The 13,882-nt window shown below is 40.6% G+C and overlaps 1 protein-coding gene across 3 annotated transcripts in view; it reads right to left on the reverse strand.

The window, feature by feature from the left end:
- Positions 1–9,766: 9,766 nt before the first annotated feature.
- Positions 9,767–13,882, reverse strand: part of SLC20A2 (solute carrier family 20 member 2) — a 174,242-nt gene continuing 170,126 nt past the window's right edge. For all 3 annotated transcript variants that reach the window (XM_040324961.1, XM_040324969.1, XM_040324952.1), the window contains exon 11: positions 9,767–11,436. In XM_040324961.1, coding sequence (XP_040180895.1) covers positions 11,272–11,436 — 165 coding nt within the window. In that variant the 3' untranslated portion in view covers positions 9,767–11,271. The remainder of the gene's footprint in view (positions 11,437–13,882) is intronic.

Here is a 13,882-nt window from a genome sequence, read left to right on the forward strand (position 1 = left end):
TGTGATTGTGTTTCCTGCAGGAGGAGCCATCATCTCTCGGGTGCCGTCCTGGAAGGTGGTAAGAGAAAGATGCACTGCTGCATCAGTCATCCTGATCTATAACACTTTAAATGTTATGCACTAGGTTCATTAGGATTGGGGCTTTGCTCTGAAGAAGAGGACCTGTCCCTTGAAACCAGTCAGCTAGCAGGTCTGATGGATGTCAGGGTCAGACAAGTTTCATCTACAATTAAGGACCACCTTGCCACCTTGGGTTCATGTACAACGTTGGTTAGCCTATGACTTTTTTCTACTTGAATTATTTGGCCTCAACACCAAACAATTTGTCTGGCAGAAATTCAATACAGCTCCCCATCCAAAGTACACCATTCCTACAGTAAAGCTTGGATGTGGTAATTTCATGTTATAGGGGTGTTTCTCTGCAGCAGGGACTGGAGCAATTGTCAGGATAGAAGAAATGGATGGGACAAAATTCCATTAAATGCCTGAGGAAAATCTGCCAGAAAGTTGTCAATGGGAAGAAGGTTTACCTTCCAACATGACAATGACCCAAAGCACACAGCAAAAATGACCACACAGTGGTTAAAGGAGAAAAAGGTGAATGTTCTTGCATGGCTTGGTCATAGCCCAGACATAAACCCCTGCAGTCCACAAATGGTTACCATCAGATTTAATTGAACTTGAGCAGTTCTGCAAAGAAGAGTGGGCAAATATTGCAAAGTTAGTAGAGACATATCTCAACAAAGTAAAGGCTGTAATTACAAGCAAAAGGTGGTCTAACAAAATACTGACAAGGCGTTATATCTTCCACTTGGATGTCATAAGTTTCACTATTAAATACAGCTGAATAAAACACAAACTGTGTCTGTCTTCATTTCAGGCTGCAAACCAACAAAATGTGATTATTTTAACCCTTTCACCGCAATGTCCGTACATCAGACGGCGGGGGGTATTACACAATGTGGTGGCTGCAGCCACTGGGATTGTGTGTGAATCTGACAGGCAGAATCCTGCCTGTCAGGTGAGAATGTTTGGATGGCTCCGCTGCCGCCCGATCGCTCTCCCGTATTGGCGCCCTCCCCTTGCGTGCGCTCCCGCCATGCTTACTGGGCTCCGCTTGCCCATGGGAGGGCCCAGGTGTAGTCATGTGGATGGGAAGGAGAAGAGCGGTTACACATCTGCTCTCTTCGTTTTCTTGCAGTGACCCGTAACGCAACGTCTCTGACGTCACCTCCCGGTCACATTCTCGGTGTCCCCGGCTTGTTTTGCAGACAAAGGATGATCCTGCATATCTCAAGAGAACCTGTCACCAAAAAATCGTCACATAGGGATGTCATCACATAGGAGACCTTCCTCTTATAATGGTGGTCAAGGAGGATTGCCAACCAGTAATCATCCTTCTCCTTTATGCCATGTATTCTTGAGTCCTTTCACAGGCTTTAAAGCATGAGGTTGCCCATGCGCCTCAAATTTGCAGAGGCTTGAGAAGCAGACTCCTCAGGGTCACTCAGGATGACAGCATCTGGAACTTCCTTCTCTCAGCCACATACTACTCCCAAGGGTCCTGGGGTTGGAAAGCCATCGCTTACAGATTGATGCATGTCTTCCTCTTCTTCTAAGCCTATGAAAGTGCCAGAATCGTCCTCCTCCACTCTCTCCTCCTGTGTGTTCGGTGACATAGGAATAATGGTGTCTGGATAAAGTGGGCCTTGAGAGGAAAGGAAGTCCTCCTCTTCTTCCTGCTGCTCTGCCTCCAGAGCCCCATCCATAATGCCACGCAGAGTCTGCTCCAGCAGGAACACAATATGGATTGTGCCACTGATGCATGCACTGTCACGGCTCACCATCCTTGTGGCCTCCTCAAATGGTGACAATACAGTGCATGCATCCTTAACCACTTAAGGACCCCTTCACGCCGATATACGTCGGCAGAATGGCACGGCTGGGCACATCCACGTACCTGTACGTGACCCTTTAAGCCCAGCCGTGGGGTCGAAGCTCCGCGACCGCGGGACCCGATCGTCGCCGGTGTCCCGTGATCGAACCTCCGGAGCTGAAGAAAGGGGAGAGGTGTGTGTAAACACACCTTCCCTGTTCTTCGTTGTGGCAGTGTCATTGATCGTCACACGTCCAGCCCCGCCCCCCTACAGTTAGACACACATATGAGGTCACACTTAACCCCTTCAGCGCCCCTAGTGGTTAACTCCTAAACTGCAATTGTCATTTTTACAGTAAACAATGCATCGCCGCCATTAGTATTAAAAAATAAATAATAATAAAAATGCAATAAATCTCCTATTTTTTAAACGCTATAAATTTTACACAAACCAATCGATAAGCGCTTATTGCGATTTTTTTTTTACCAAAAATAGGTAGAAGAATACATATCGGCCTAAACTGAGAAAAAAACTTTTTTTTTTATATCTTTTTTGGGGATATTTATTATAGCAAAAAGTAAAAAATATTGATTTTTTTTCAAAATTGTCGCTCTATTATAAATACTGCAGCTGCTGACTTTTAATAAATGGACATTTATCTGTCCAGAGTGCCTGCGATGTCAGCAGCCAAAGCCGAGCAATTGCTCATCTCTCGGCTGCCCATGCGGGAATCAAGTGAAGCGTTGCGGCTTCACTGCCCAGTTCCCTACTGTGCATACGCGAGTCACGCGGTGCGTCCTCACTGGTCCCCGCTGTGTTCTGGGACCTGTGTGCGTTTCCTAGAAGATGACAGGGATGGGTGTTCCCGGAATTGGGTGCAAATACCTGTATTATACAGGTATCTGCAGCCCCCTCCCACCTAAAAGGTACCAAATGTGACGCCGGGGGGGGGGGGGGTGGGAGGGCTCCAAAAAGCAGAGGTTCATTTTTTGTGGACCTCCCCTTTAACTCCTTGCAGGTCTGTGGTCTAATGGTGTGGTCTAATTGTCTCAGCAAGCCATTGTCCCTTGAACCACTCCCTGGTTATTGGGTTATCTGGAAACATCCCAGGGTCTGCATATACGTTTGATTTCCAACCAGAATATTCTATTAATTTCCTTTTTAAAAAAAAAAAAAAAAAACCTGAAGAAGACGGAGTTGAAACCACGTAGGGTTCCAATGCTTTTTTGATGAATGGAGTTCCCTCCATAGTTGTGTCCTTCTACATTACCATCAATAAACGGTTTTAAATTGGCATACAAATATATATTTGAAATTGAATAGTTATTATTTTCTGCAATAACCTGGTGTGGGCGGATTTCTGCCAGTCACAGGCTGTATCATGTCCCTCAAGCCTGTGTCTCAGGCCGCGTACACACGGTCGGACAAAACCGATGAGAATGGACCGAGATTCCGTTTCATCGGTCCAAACCGATCGTGTGTGTATAGCCCATCGGTCTGTTGTCCTTCGGTCCAAAATTTTAAAACATGCTTTAAAATCGAACCGATGGCCCGCTGCCCGATCGGTCCAAACCAATGGTTAGTACAGAAAGCATCGGTTCAAAACCCACGCATGCTCAGAATCAAGTCGACGCATGCTTGGAAGCATTGAACTTCGTTTTATTCAGCACGTCGTGTGTTTGACGTCACCGCCTCTTGACCCAATCGGTTTTTGGAACGATGGTGTGTACGCACATCAGGCCACTTCAGCGGTGAACCGATGGAAATGGCCCGTTGGACCATGCTCACCGGTTTGGAACGACCGTGTGTACGCGGCCTCAGAATAGGATGAATCCCCCATCAATCTACATGTAATATTCCACACCCATTGTGTTTAGCTGGTTAGTGGGCATGGAGGAGGGAGTGGGCCCACATATGGGACTTGAGAAGGGGAGATAGAGAACAGCAGGATCAACTAGTTTTGTTTTGTTTTTTGCAGAAAACAAATCTCATAATGACTGAGTATGAACAGCATCTAATACATCATTTAGAGATATTTTTTTTTTAATTTTATGAGGGTTCAGTGACTTTGTTTTATGGAATTTAGCTGAATGTCTCCATTTAAAGGATTGTGGCGATTCCAGCTTTGTTGACTAGAGCAGCACACCCATAGGGGGCATGTTAATGTACTCGTGAAAAACAGTTGTGCAATTTGGGCAAAGTATTTACTACTTAAAGTGGTTGTAAACCCTTACAATCCACTTTTTACTACAGGTAAGCCTACAAATCCACTTTTTACTACAGGTAAGCCTAAAATAAGGCTTACCTGTAACGACCCTGGATATCTTCTAAACCTGCATGGTTAAGGAGATATTCCCGGTATCGGCAGATGTGCACTGAAGCAATAGCTCATTCGTGCCATTGCTACAGCTAGTGTGCCATTACCACCCGCATGCACGGTAGTGACGTCAATCCCAGAGCCTGCAATACCCAGAAGCAACGTCGCCAGCCGGAGCTGTGTAATGGGACCGCTGCAGGGGCTTCGATCCAAGGCGAGCATTTCTTAATGAGCTAATATGCATAGCATACTAGTTCATTATGTCTTTGTCTTAGTTTTTTTGTGGGTTTACAACCACTTTAACTGTGGGACATTGAGGCTCCAGCTGAGCTTGAGCCAAGTATACCAGCCAAACCGATCAAAAGTAGGTCTATAATAAAAAACGAAAAACATAGCTAGATCGAGGCTTGATGTTAGAGAAGTGTCAGAGTCAATATATTTTAGTTACTAAATTACAAAAAAAATTTTTTTACTCCTAACTAAAAAATATACTGACTCCAACCTAGATCAAGCCTTGCTTACATCCAAGTTATCTTCTTTTTTTTTTTAGGGTCTGTGTTTTAGGTAGATAAAAAAATAAAAATAAATAAAAAATAATGTGCACTATTGTTTGCGGGTACAAACAGCAATACCACATACGTGTATATCAGTTATCAGGAGAATTTATTTTGGGATGTTCTTTGATGGCAGGTTCCAAAAGAAAACTTTTTTTTTTTTTTTACTATTTAGGACCAGTTTTACTCTGTCAATTAAATAAATAAATAAATAAATAAATAAATAACTAAAAAAGGCATAATTCACCAGAGTACTTTAGTTGCGATATGTAGTGTTTTATTAACACGTCAAAACTTTGACATTTAATTCAAGCAGATTCATAATCTGAATTTAACCTCGCATCAGCTTCTTGCAGTGCTTGTATAACAGAGTTGGAGTATGAGAGAAAGAAGCTGTACAAGAAGAATGCCGATAGAAATTGGAAAGAGTGACCGGAGCAGAGCTCAGAGGAAGGTGGTTAAATGATGCTGGCCATTAGACTAAAAACCATTTAGCAACACCAAAGTAATGCAGAGAAATATATGAATTTAAAGGTGAAAATTGCAGCATAACTGTATTTATTTTATCTTTAAGGCTAGGTTTCCACTGTTTCGACCCCAAAGTCAAACGATTTACAGTGCAACGCAATTTTTGATTCAATGTCATGTGAAAGGTGAGAACAAGTCCAGCCGAAGTCAGAACAAAGTTGTGTAAAAACTTTTGGCGTCGCTGCGACTTCAGTCACACCAATTAGAACAGGGACCATTAAAATACATATTTTTTTTACTTATTATGCGACTTCACATGTGTCAAGTCGCACAAAAACTCGCAGTAGTGGAAACGGAGCCTAAAGCCTCGTACACACGATAAGATTGCTGGCAGGGGATTGTCTGTTGACAGACTGTTGTCCTAAAAGCTGACCGTTAGTACGCTCCTTCTGACAACTGTTGTCCAACAAATGTTGAATGACATGCTAGTAAATTTTTTCGACAGACATTTTTTTGTCAGATTTTCGTATGGTCAGTACACAAATCCATCACACAAAAAGGTCAAAAAGTACAAACATGCATTCTTGGAATCAATGCTCACCAGACATAAAATTAGGGGCTCAAAGGGTGGCTCTGAAGAGCTGAAATTCTTTAGTACGTCACTACGTTCTGTGTTTGTGGCAGGACAATTGTGTAACATTAGTATGCAAGACAATATCCTGGCACACACCCTTTTGACAAAAATCAGACTGTTGGCCAACAGTCGTATCTTGCGTAAGAAGCTTTACTGGCGATTATCTTGTTATTTGTGGTTGGAGTTCTGATGAAGCAATTTAACTCATGAGCAGGTCATGCAAATGTGGCACATTAAAAAAATGAAGATATGCATCTTCTCATTGGAAGTCTTAATCTGCCCATTTCACGGGTTTAATATGATAGAGCAGGGATAAGCAATTAGCGGACCTCCAGCTGTTGTCAAACTACAAGTCCCATCATGCTTCTGCCTCTGGGTGTCATGCTTGATGCTGTCAGTCTCGCTATGCCTCATGGGACTTGTAGTTTGGCAACATCTGGAGGTCCGCCAATTGCTTATCCCTGCGATAGACCATTAAATGCTCAAGGAGGAACAAGCAATCTTTGGTACCTAATATGCAGAACCTTCGGAGAGTATTTTGGACCTCTGCAGACTTCTTGTAGTCCCTTGAGTCGATGACGCACAGCCTTTGTTTTCTATCTCTGGATTGTTGAGCACTTTAGAGATATATGAACTGTAGTAAATTTCTAACCCCCCCATTTTTGTTTTTCCTTTTCATTTTGGGTGCTTGATGTCTATGCAACTGTAATGTCTGGACTGAGAATGGAGTGAAGTTTTTGTGTTTACTTTTGACACGGAAACATTTTTTTCTCAATGGGTAGAAAAAAAAAAAAAAAAGACAGAACATACAAGTTATCCTATAATTGATAATTCACTTGTACCTTGACAGAATAAAAACAAACACACAGTACACAAGTTTTAATATTTTATTTTCCAGAATCTTATTTTGTCATGGTATAAAATAAAATGTGCCTTTAATACATATATTTTCTAATATATTCACACAATTCCAGAGTTGCTTTATGTTAGATATTTTGCTATAGCTTAGCACAAAGTTCATTTTATTTCAAGACCTTTCATTAATATTGAATCAGCAGCCTCTCCTAACTGTGCGTACAGATACATACAAGTACAGATCAAAACATAATAAAGAACAGGGTTTCCCTGAAACTTCATACTGCATTTGTGCTGGTTCATGATCAGTGCAAGCTGCTTTATGGCACAGTTTGACACACACACACACACACACACACACAAAACGCAGCTATCTACAGACTGAATGTAACTCACATGACACACACACACACTATGAACGATGCACACCAGACAAAAATAGATGTTAAGCCAACTATATTAAAATGCTGCATCCAGTGACTATACTATATCAAAAATTCCTGTGGAAATGACAAAAATAACTACCACAAAGATATATGGGGCTTTAGGTGTAGATCTAAATATTTCATTAAGAGTGGATGTTCATAGATTGAAGGACATGCTAAAATTATTTAAAAACAAAACAAAAATCTTTTTATTTTTTTTGTAAGAAGTACTTCTAGTAAGGCTAGGCCCATTTGCACTGCAACCTAATGCACAGACTAGTGCATATCATAAGAGATCTAACCACTCTAAAACAGAGTGCATCACTAGCTACATACATTGTATCAGTGGTCTCCAAACTGTGGCCAGGGGGTCAAATGTGGCTTTTGGCTTTCCTTTATCTGGTCCTTGGGGAACCATGCCCGCAATGATGGGGCACCATTCCCCCTATGAACACTATCAGTGGGGCACTATTTATCCAATTGATACCAATGATGGGTCACTTTCTCCTATTAAAACCAATGATAGGGCAGAGAACGTAGCCCCCCTAGAAGCCTGAAGGATGTTTGGAAACCCCTGCATTATATGTACTTTGAGTTATAAGTACATATGCATGTATGCAATATATGATGACTAACCAAGGCATGGATATGAGAAACATTCAAAATGAAGCAGAGGAGGGATAAACCATGTACAAATGGAGGGTTTTATAATGAGGAATTAGAAAGAAAAAAAAAAAATAGCAGCATTTCAAATAGAAATCAAGTTCCAAATTTAACATGAGGATGGAAGACGACCTCCAAAATTTGTACAATGGCAGCATCAGTGTAACCTTTTGTGGGGTAACTTTCATACACTGAACATTTAAACGTGCTCAACAAAATGATAAAAGGAACAGTGCTAGTTAAGAGCAGGCAGCATCAGCTTCTGTCCCCCTAGCACTGCGGTCAGATAGTGTTTTTTTTTTTTAGGCACTATGATGAGAACAGTTCACTTTAAGTACTCTAAATCTGTTAAGTGCTACACATGGTTCCTGTAAAAATCTTTCTTAAATCACAAATGAAATGTATTCTTGAAATGTCATAACAAAATAATATATTTTTAAAATATATTTAAAAATGGAAGGGTGCATCATCAATTGACAAAAGGATCTACCAAAACTGCATCTCTACATATATCTGCATATAAACTGTGCAAGAGTCAAAGCCCCGGGATTACTCAGAAACTGATATGTAATACAATTGAATATGTCTCACAATGATTAAAACATAACTGCTTGTAACATTTGGTTCCCGTCACCTTAAAGGCATCAGTTAAATTCAATATATTCATCTTTGTGGCAGACATTAAAGCAGAAGTCTTGGCTTCTTTACATAAACGGGTATGTACAGCAGAAGCAGCACCTTTCAAATTGCCAAAGATTTCTTTAGAAACTCGCCTCTTAGAACCTGTAATGATTTTCAGTCACTCACGTTACTCTGATCACAGATAAGGATGTGAGTGGGGAGATGTGCTGCCAGAACATTGCTTCTGGTTTCTGCGCTCCATCACTTCTGTCAGTCAGCTGTGACTGACAGGGCTGGCTGTGAGACTGCTGGGTACAGAAATGGCAAACCTTGACCCCCCAGTGACCATGTTGAGCCACTGGAGAAGGCTGTGTTACAACATACAGGCATTCTGAATATGTAATAATGCTGTAGATAATTCCACAGGGGGCTTAAGTGTTGTTACCCATAGGTAGATCGCCGCCCAGGACTGCCATTTCTAGCAGGATAATGAGACAAAAAAAAAAAAAAAACACGAGACAAGGCAGAATTCGATGAATGGTAATGGCCTCGGTAAAGGTATACAGTTTAAGGTAACAGCCAAATTCATGCTCTTGAGTTAACCTTACTCTAACATAAACTAGAACTTTCTGAGAATGTTTTGAGAATCTGCTGGTATGTGGGAAAGCAGCTATACAGCCACTGGGCATATGAATGAAGCATTCTTGCAGCCCTGTGGAAAAGGAGCGGCACAAGAGAGGTAAAGTCATACTTCATATTCCCATTGCTCACATTCCTAGATGAGCTCTTGAATCTGGGTGCTGTAGCAACAACCAGCTGGATACTGGTACAAGTCACAATGAGAATATTTGCCAGCACACCATGGAACAACGCAAATAGTGTCCAAACGGATGATTTATTGCATGATCACAAGGAGAGTGCAACGTTTCGGAGCCAAGCAGGACCCAAGGCATGCCATGATCACATGACTGACAAAGGGGTCCTGTTTGGCTCTGAAACGTTGCACACTCCTTGTGTTGTAATCATGCAATAAATCATTCGTTTGGACACTATTCACGTCGTTCCATGGAGTGCTGGCAAACATTCTCAACAAGAGAGGTAAAGGAAACATAATAGCTGGTATAGTCTAAGTAACAATCGTATGAGGAGGCAGGTCTCAGTAACAAATAACAGGTTATCCAAACTCTGATTTTCACACCAATGATTGGACCATAGCTGGATATGTTGGGGTAAGGCTGAGCCATTTAAGGCATTTAAAAAGGAATGAGTTGATTCACTCTTTAAGGCAGTAAACTAAACAAACATCAGATTATATCTTATATTTTCCCTTTTTAAATCAATGTGTTAGTCTGGTTTTGCAGCAGAGGAGCATTTGGAGTAAATACTGAAAGGATTTTTTTTTTTTTCACTGAGCAATTATGCTGCCTAGCAAGCGTGCCGATTTTATTTTATTCTAAAAAATAAAAGTTAAAAAGGAAACTACAATCAAGTCACATCATCCAAACGTTAAAATTAAATAATGTACGTTTTTATCTGGGCCAATTATAATGATAGGTATAGTCTGGTAATTCGTATTAAAAAAAAAAAAAAATGTTGCTACAGCCAAGTGCACTGTAAAGATGTAATTTTGTTCATTCTAAATCACCTACTTGGATTTTTGTTTTAACTAGCCAATTCAGAGGCCCATTTGTGAGGATGGCAAGTCACAAAATGGTAATTAGGGAGACAGTATGCATACAGCGGCATTGAGATGGTAATCAAGGAACAACTTGTACCTATACCAATAGACAACATGCTTGGGACTTAAATATCAGTTATGAACTTTTGAGTGAACTGGTTAACAAAAAAAGGCATCTAGGCCTACATCATTGAATCAAATTTTAAGCCAGCTATTTTCTGACCTTCCGCTAAACATGTTTTTTTTTTTTTTTTTGCATATTACAACCAAATGCAATATCCAATGATTAAAGATCTAAAAAAAAAAAAAAAAAAAAAAAAAAGAAAACATTTCAAAGCTTGTGTGCCTTAATGGTACTCCACACTTAATAGTATTAATTTGGCCTCATAACTTCATTCATCTTGCCCAAGTCTTTAAAACAAGTCAAGTAGTGCTGTCATAACACACAAGCAACTCCTCATCTCTAATAATGTAATGCAAGTCCCTACTTTCTTTGGTACTCTCCTATACTTCTCAAAAAATTTGGGAAATGCACCTATGAAAATATGCTTATACATTTACAATGGCAAACTGCTATACATATAAATCTAGCAAATGGATGCATTTTCTTTTTTCTTTACAATTTGTGATCTTGCATGATTTTTTTCCAGTATTTCTAGCACATAATCCATCATATACCTACATCTGTGTATAAAACTTAAATATACCTCCCGTACCTCGCTTATCACTTACAGTATTTATCAAGTAGACATGGGAATCTTTAATATTCCATATTATTACTGAATATTAAAAAAAACAAAAAAACAACAACTCACAAAAATACATTATGTACAGCTCTTATCTAGATATAAAAGGCTATGCAATTATTCCCATCCCAAATGGTGATACTCTGGTAGTGTTACCTACTATACGCATTCAAAATAAATATATATATTTTTTATATATATTTAATTTTTTTTTAAATATTAATGAGCCACATCTCACCATGTCACCAATATGACATAACATTATATACAGCAGAATAGTCACATCAAGATGATGATGCATTGATAAGTATTAGGGCCTGTTATTGTCCACGCAGCTGGTGGAATAGCGGTCTAAAATATTGCTGTAGCTCTGATTTCCAGTATGCATTAAAACTGAAAATGTATCTTTGTTTTGAAGTCAGAGGTTACATGATCAGACATAGGGAAGGATGCCATACTGGAAGATTGCCATGACACCCGCGCTGAAAAGACCAGCTACAGGTACAGTCACAAACCAAGCCAGAAAGATGTTCCTAAACAGATGCCAATCAACAGCTTTTCTTGAACGGATCCAACCAACAGCCACCACTGATCCAACCTTGTGGGAGGGAAAAAATGAAAGTAAGTACCCTATAATGAAAATAAGACAAAATCTAATGTGTTATATAAATGTCAATTGTTAGATCTGTTCTACATTTTTTTTTTTATTCATATAGTTAGGTACACTACAGCTTAATGGGTTTGCAAATAAAAATTGATTCTGTAATACTATTATTAATATTAAAGTAAACTAATAACTAAGTGAACTAATGATCAGGTAGATAAAATGGAGAGCAGTGGCATCAACTAGAACTAAACTTTGCTCCTAGAAGAAATTTTGCATATTTAAAGAGCAGTTAATTGTTAAATATTAGTCATGGACAAGGAAAATAAGCAGTTATTGAATATAAGCAGGTTAGAAATAATTTGTAGATATATAATACAAAAAAAAAAAAAAAAAAAAAAGACAGTTGGCAAATCATTTCAGCATTTTGCCTTTAATAAAGCAACACTTGCAACAACCAAACATTTCACTGTATGTGCAGCGACAGAACACATACATATACAGCAGTGAGAATTATTTGATCCTCTGCAGATCTTACAAGTTTGCCCACTTACAAAGAAATTAAGGGTCCATCATTTTTTTTTAATCGTAGGTGTATTTTAGATGATAGAGACAGAATATCAACCAAAAAAAACACACAATACAAATGAATTGAGCTGCAGTTCAGCGAGTAATACAAGTATTTCATCCCCTACCAACCAATGATAATTCTGTCTCCCACAGACTGGCTACAGTATATGATTATGTGGTACACAGATTAGTCCTGTCAATTTAAGGCTGTGCTTCAAAGGACGACAACTCATTGTATGAAAGACACCTGTCCACAGAAACCTTCTTCTATTTAAAGCTCATCATCATGGGAAAGACCAAAGAGCTGTCAAAGGACATCAAGGACAAGATTGTAGACCTGCACAAGGCTGGAATGGGCTACAAGACCATCAGCAAGAAGCTTGGTGAGGAGACAACTGTTGGAGCAATTATTCACAAATAGAAGAAAAACAAAATAACTAACTAACAACTGCCCTCGGCAGGAGCTCCATGCAAGATTTTGTTTCATGGGGTAAGGATGATCATGAGAAAAAAAAGGAGGGATCAGCCCAGAACTACACCGGAGGAACTTGTGAATGATCAAGGCAGTTGGGATCAGTGTCACCAAACAAAACATTGGTAACACAATATGCTGCCATAGATTGAAATCCTGCAGCACCAACAAGGTCTCCCTCCTCAAGGCACATGTAAAGGCCCATCTGAAGTTTGCCAATGAACATCTAAAAAGGCCCCTTTCACACTGGGGCGGGAGGCGCGGTGGCGGTGCTAAAAATAGCGGCACTATACCGTCGGATTTGCCGCGGGATTCGGCCGCTAGCGGTGCGGTATTAACCCCCGCTAGCGGCCGATAAAGGGTTAATACCGCCCGCAATGCGCCTCTGCAGAGGCGCATTGCGGGCGGTATTGCCGCGGTTTCCCATTGTTTTAAATGGGAAGGAGCAGTGAAGGAGCGGTAAACACGCCGCTCCAAAGATGCTGCTGGCAGGAGATTTTTTTTCTCTCCCGACAGCGCATCGCCTCAGTGTGAAAGCCCTCGGGCTTTCACATTGAGTATGCAGTGCAGGAGTTTTTCAGGCGGTATAGCAGCGCTATACTGCCTGAAAAACTCAGTGTGAAAGGGGTCTAAAGGATTCAGAGAAGGATTGGGCGTGTTGTGCGGTGTGCCGTGCCCAAAATTAAGCTCTTCGGCATTAACTTGACTCACCGTGTTTGGAGGAAGAAAACTGCAGAGGTGGTCTTCTGGGGCCCCACGGCCGTGCTCACTGCTCCTCCTCGCATCGGTAAACCTTGCGAGCGTGCTCCCATGTCCAGCATTTGCGTGCATAGACACATAATGCTAGACTCGGCCCTGCCCCCCGATGCCTGCGTCATTGGATTTGATTGACAGCAGTGGGAGCCAATGGCTGCGCTGCTATCCAACCAATCAAGAGCTGAAAACCCTGGGCAGAGAGGTACAGCGCATCTCCGCCGAGGGAACAAACAGGTTCAGGCGAGTAAAACGGGGGGGAGATTGGGTGGCTGGTCAGTGTCAGAAGTTTTCTCACCTTAATGCATAGAACCCCTTTAAGGTTATGGAGTGGCTTTGCCAGTCTCCAAGTCTTAATCCAACAAAGTGTATGGAGAGAGCTGAAACACTGAGTTGCCAAAAAACCTTAAGGCTTTAGAGAAGATCTGTAGAGTGGAACAAAATACTGTTGTAATATATGTTGGTCGATTTATGCGGAATGTATGTATGTATGTATGTATGTATGTGTATATATATATTATATATATATATAAAATGTTGTATTAGTATATTATAAGTCCAAAATTGACCAGGCCAGTTTTCAGTCCAGGATGGGTCTATTTTACACATCAAACCTGTAATTACATGTTACACATCAAAAGGCGC

This window comes from Rana temporaria, chromosome 1 (assembly GCF_905171775.1).
Source record: "Rana temporaria chromosome 1, aRanTem1.1, whole genome shotgun sequence".
Lineage (NCBI taxonomy): Eukaryota > Metazoa > Chordata > Amphibia > Anura > Ranidae > Rana > Rana temporaria.